The sequence below is a fragment of the Olea europaea genome, chromosome 6, assembly GCF_002742605.1.
Source record: "Olea europaea var. sylvestris chromosome 6, O_europaea_v1, whole genome shotgun sequence".
Taxonomy (NCBI): domain Eukaryota; kingdom Viridiplantae; phylum Streptophyta; class Magnoliopsida; order Lamiales; family Oleaceae; genus Olea; species Olea europaea.
This window is the reverse complement of record NC_036242.1, coordinates 7008126-7014168: the sequence shown is the minus strand read 5'-3', so window position 1 is coordinate 7014168 and position 6043 is coordinate 7008126. Positions and strand designations below refer to the sequence as shown.

Genomic DNA, 6043 nt, shown 5'->3' with positions numbered 1-6043 from the left:
TAAATGTCTAGAATCCTTCATCTGTGAAGAGATCCTAATCAGATGGAGTGTGAGAGAGACACTTCTATCACTTTCGTTAAGTGGAGACTCATTATCCACGTAGGTTGGGAGAAGTGATGTGGTGATAGAGGATTATCCTGTGGACTTAGAATCTATTATGATTCACTAGACAGACATAGGATGAGTGACCAGTCGAGTGAGCAAAGTGAAAGATGAGAAGAGATATGCGTTCTCAAGGTGTGAGCAACATATAATGGGATAGGATAAATGTGATGAGATCTTTTCGTGGGGTTATTATGCATCTGTTGCATATGTGTTGGCGCCTGTTAACTGACTTGGTGTTAACCTTTGGTTCTGTGTGAACATATTTCTGAAAAGATCTATGTGTGTTATCCTATGTTATATCGTCATCGTATGATTATTTGCTCTTGATTGATTACTGTGAATATTTGCTTCTACTTTGGTATTCTTGACCATAGCCCTGGTGAGTATATGGAGCAGGTATGTTATGTGTTTCAGGTTGAAAATACGAGGTAAGGTCTGTGACCAAATTTTATTAGTTACCTTGATTATGCAAGTACTAACTGTGTGTTTTGATTGCTTGCAGGTTTATTGGGCATCAAGATGGAGATTTGTTAGATTTTTGATATCCAATAAATCTTGGGCTATGATGTTAACGTTGGATAATGTATTTCATAGGCCACAGCCAATGAATGAAATAATTCTAACAACCAAGTCCATAGGCTCTGCCCGGTCCAATTGTATTCCCTCTTAGATGGTTTAAATTTTAGCCCGTTTAACTTTCTATTGGTTCAACTTAAAGGCTAACCCTATCCTATTTATAAGGTTATAACTCTAGCCACTTTCTTGGGTGATTTGTGAGAAAACTTAAGAGGAAATTCGGCTGCCCCCTTTGAAGAGAAGAAATTGGCCCCTTTGTGTCCAAAAATTGGTTGATTACTTTGTATACTTTGTGGTCTCTTCATAGACTACCTTTGTAGTGTTTTCTTCTTGCTTTTCTGGCTACAAATCATCACCGTTATCTTATCCTGTGTGAGAGAGATTGAAAATTAACCTAAGTGAATAAATTGATTGTGGATCAGAGCCGATTGGTTTAATTGTTTGGTAGAGAAATGTAACTTTGGATTGAGCCCGGAAAACATCGATTTGAAAATCCTTGGAGTGAGATTCCGCGATAAAAATGACCCACTTTCTTGTTTGGTGCATGATAATCGTATAACCTATATTGTCGCTCAAGAAAAATATTTATGCAATGTATCCATCAGAACTGATATGATAATTGATTTTCAGCTATGAACATAAATCTGATTCTCCTGCAGAACGCTGACACCTATTAAATTTATATGTTGTGGAAATGTTCAAACAACAGATGTCTCTTGATATTCGACAAAGCGTGTCATAGTAAATAGGGATGGACTTTGGGGGGAGGGGCAGCGCTGTAGTCCTCCTCCCATCAGGCTCAACACTTTTTTTTAAAGGTATTTTTTATTTTTTTTAGGTGAAAAACCAGTTTTTTTATGTATAAATTTTTTTTCCACGTAATAGCCCTATTTGAAATTGTATAGCCCAATCTTGGATCCGTCCCTAGTGGTATATAACATTTAAATAGATTGCAACCTTATAATGCAATCGTATTCTCTAGTCCAATTGCTATTTTGCTTTTGTATTCCTGATTTATCCAATAGGTCAGTATGATACTCTGCAACGTTATCAACGAATGATCTTCATATGCTTTTTTCGAATCCACGTGAACACAAAAAAAAAAAAAAAAACATCTCAAAATCATGAAATATGTTTCAGCAGCCACTGGAGTTCTTTCCTTTTTTTGACATGTAGACTTGTTCCAAATTCCTGCCCTTCCTCGCTATTCTCACGCATCCGTTTCATAGCCACCAGAGATCATTTGGTTTTCATAAATACTTATACAGTTGACAAGCTAAGTGGGTCCTAGCAATATTGGGAACAAACGGTTCTCAAATTTTGTGTATCTTCTCATTGATGGCGAACTCTGCAAACTTTTGCATGAACACACAACACTCTTGACTGCATTAGGAATATGGATAATGTCACAATTCAATTTAGCAATATTTTGCAGTCAGCACATGAAATTAAAAAATATTTTAGAAGCAATGTTCAATCTATAGCAGTACTCAAGTAATGGATTAGCACCTAGTGTCTTAATAATCATTAGGTATAAAAAATGAGCATAGAACTTACCCTTATTCATTCTGGGAATGTCGTTAGCCATCTTAAATTTACTATATGTGATATTGTGTCTACAGCTGATGTGCATTTTCTCTCGGGGGATGCTAAAGTAAGTTAGGAAAAGCTGATATTCGCAATTTTTGCCAATATATTTGTTTTTTGACTGGGGAGACGAAAGAAGGCCATTTATCTTCACTGTAACATGACGTAGTGTAGTGTGGGTACGAGGTGAGATAGCGTGTATGTGGTGGGATTGTGCCAAATAGAAACACAAACAAGTATGAATCTGTTTTTGTGCTTGTGAGAATCCCATCTATGATACAAGTAATTTAGCTCTTACTTGTATAATAATTACATAGGCATGAATTTCCGTATCACAAAATCACGTGCTTATGTGCCTAGTGAACACTGCATGGTAAGATACATTTTCTAATTTACACAAAAGGACTATGATAGTTTGCACCGCATGATACATATTATAAACATGGAAAGTAGTAAACATTTATGTGTATTGCTATATGATCTGTAAATCCATATTTTTTATTATGAACATATCGAATGCAGACAAATTGGATCATGCACATGCATCAAGTATTGTGTATTAAGTACACCAACATTACACGATGAATGGGCATGATGGTGACATGCTGTAGCAAATACGAAAGTGGATGTAAATATAGCATAACAAGTGGGCCTTTGAACTTTGAAAAGACACGGGGATTAATGGAGGGGCTTTCACAGCAGGCAGTTTCTGAAATCCAGATGAGAATATGGTCTAAGATTTGTAAATTGTACAGGGCGTCTCTCGACAGCCCAAACAGCAACGAGATCTAATCCTCTTGACAGCAAAGAATAGGGACATTTGATACGGAAAGTGAACAATGAACACCCTAGGAAAAACTCAGTATCACCGTCACCTGTGTAGCTGACATAGTAAAGAGAAATAACTACAAAGAACGAGTCTATCATTGTTCTGAATGACTGGTTATTTTAGGCAGACCGATTTAGACTACGGATTAATAATAGTTTTTGGCTTTAGAAAGAGCTATTAGACACTCTAAATCAAAGATTTTGTTTTGAGAAAGGCAGCATCAAATGGAATCAGCCCCCAAATGAATACAAAAATCTGGAATAGGAAGAAACCTTACGTAGAAAAGAACGGGTGAAATTTTCGGTTCGATACATGGAAATAAATTAAGGGAATATAGAAGCGCGAAATGCATGCTGATTTAGAGCGTTGATGGTGGAGTTTGATTGATGGAAAAAGAAGTTCAGCTGGCTACAGTCAGGCAAAAATTACTATTCTAGAGAAATTTACACAATTAGCACTGAACAGGGGGAAATTTTTTAGCAAGAAATGAATTTAAAACTTCGCACATTTGATTTTTTTTTTTTTTCCCATTGATTACAAATATTAATTTTTAATTGGTTATTTTATTCTCCAGTTGAACTCCTTTATTTCTTTTAAATTTGATTTTTATTGCCAAAAGTACTAGCAAATATCTTTGATTGGTCATAAATAAAACTGGATAATATGATAGACAACAATTCATATGAATTTAAATTACAAAAAAAAGCGATCAGTGTCGTAAGTGTTGAGTGAGTTAATCTAGAACAACATAACATGGTAAAACAAATAAAGTTCAAGAATTCGTCCACACGATGCATCATAATAATTCGATATATTAAAATGAACACAACCAACACCATCAGATCTGATAATCAGATAAGATGATAATTTATTACAAAAACATACAACCAACAACTTTACTATCATGTTTATCAGTCATCATGGCATTGTCATAGGTTGAACTAGCACCAAATTTATGAAATCTTTTAAAAGAGGCTTTTCGACATGAGTATATGCATCAATATCTTTGTACAGAAGATTCATGATGCTTGCAAGATTGACTACTCGCATGAGGATGACCATTGGTATTGCAGTTATTTGAAGAAATTCTTGATTTATATCCTTCCATGCATTTGTAATTTGTTTCTGAAATACAGCAAATGCCTCTTCTTTTGAAACCCCTTTTTCATTGATGTAACATTCAACAACTGATGTTTTCTGCTCAAACTACAACAAGAAGAAAGAAATGTGCGATCAGATTTGTCATAAAGTCAGTCTCTAAGAATTCGAACTTGATAAATTATAAGCAGGCTATTAGATTGTTCTCAATTATCTCTACTTAATAACACTAACGTGTAATAAGAAATAAGTTATTTAGTACTTCAAACTACTTACCCCTTGTCCGACCATGTCATCCATTAGTCTACAAATTGTTGCTGCTGCACGTACGATTAATGGTTCGCTAGAAATCCAATCAAAGGCTTCCTTAGTTGCAAGATCTCCCATACCCACCAAAGAAGCTGTCGATAGCATCATGTAAGCGCAAGATACAAGGGCGACTTTCATATACTCTTCTATTGTCGGAATGTAGCAGTCATACGCCCATTTTGTCTCTTGGAAGTATGCCCTAACCACCTTTTTTATCTGCAGATTAGAACATTTATTAGACAAATATTTGACAGCAAATTTGATATGTTTATTGGCAATAATAACCTCTTCTTTCACGTAGTGAGCACAGGAAGATTTTCCTGTCTTTTCCAACTCTTCTACAATTTCGACGTAAAAATCCAGAAGTGCTTTGTAACAATGTTTCATGTAAGATGGTAGCTGGTCTGTAGCATCTAAATCCCACCTATCCTTGAAAATATTCAGTATAAATACGGTATACTAGACATTAAAATAAAGGAATGACTGAAATTGGGAGAACAAATTTCTTTAATCACCTTTCAATTGCATCTGTGAAAAGGGTAACTTCATCTATGGTTCCATAAACATCATAGATATCATCAATGATAGAACAGAGTGCAATTACTTTAGTTAGTATTCTTCTAGCAAGACAATAACGGGGCTCAAAGTAGACCCCTAGTATCCAAAAATAGCATTCCGCCAACCTATCTCTTGCAAAAGGGAATTTATTTTCCAACTCTAAAGTCTTCCACCACCTAAAATATAAGTAAAATTTCAACAATTTTACTCGTTATATACGTATTCGATATTAAGCTAACGAAAATATATCTTTAGTCAAACATTTGTTGCTGTAGCTTAAAAATTATATAAAAATCTACTACAAAAATAATTTTAGCTACACCAAATAGGGCACAAATAAACTAATATCTTCATAAACAAGCTAACCTTGTAATGTCACATAACTCCTTCTGATGCATCTTCTGCAGTAAGTTGAAGTCCAGTTTCGCGAACTTCAACAACATTGGATTATGTGATTCATCTTCTTGATAAATTAACGCGAACTTCTTCGCCCCCAGCCTTGTCAAAGTTTTATGAATTGGCATCTCAAAGGCATCACTAACTTGTATAGACAAATGATTGTGTAGATGAAGCACGGAATTGAGATGAGTTGTGGAAAAATTTAATGCTTCCTCTAGAATCTCCTCCCCATGTACTCGAAATTGTGCAGCCTCATACAAGCTTAACAAGCCTTGTGCATTGCTAATCAAAGATTCATCGAAATTTCCTTGTTGGTCTTTGAACTTGGTGAAAACTTCTGCTTCAACCCGAAAATCAAAATGTTAACTCATACAGAAATGTGTCATGTAGCATTGTTGTATGTACATGTGGAATTCTAAATTTTAATAAATAAAAGTATCCATTACCAAATAGTTTAAGCTTTGAAATGATGTGATTTTTCATATATGGTCGTGCAAGGCACACTTTTAGGTGTTCCTAGATGTCGAATATGTGTGTGTGTGTTTTTTTTTTTTTTTTTTTTTTTTTTTTTGGGGGGGGGGG

The 6043-nt window shown here is 35.0% G+C and overlaps 1 protein-coding gene across 1 annotated transcript in view; it reads right to left on the bottom strand.

Moving 5' to 3' along the window:
- Positions 1 to 3959: 3959 nt before the first annotated feature.
- The window catches only part of LOC111395070 ((-)-germacrene D synthase-like), a 4128-nt gene continuing 2044 nt past the window's right edge, over positions 3960 to 6043 (bottom strand). The window contains exons 2-6 of the mRNA XM_023021092.1: positions 5429 to 5798; positions 5020 to 5238; positions 4790 to 4928; positions 4472 to 4720; positions 3960 to 4303 (exon numbers count right to left, since the gene is read on the bottom strand). Coding sequence (XP_022876860.1) covers positions 4016 to 4303; positions 4472 to 4720; positions 4790 to 4928; positions 5020 to 5238; positions 5429 to 5798 — 1265 coding nt within the window. The 3' untranslated portion in view covers positions 3960 to 4015. The remainder of the gene's footprint in view (positions 4304 to 4471; positions 4721 to 4789; positions 4929 to 5019; positions 5239 to 5428; positions 5799 to 6043) is intronic.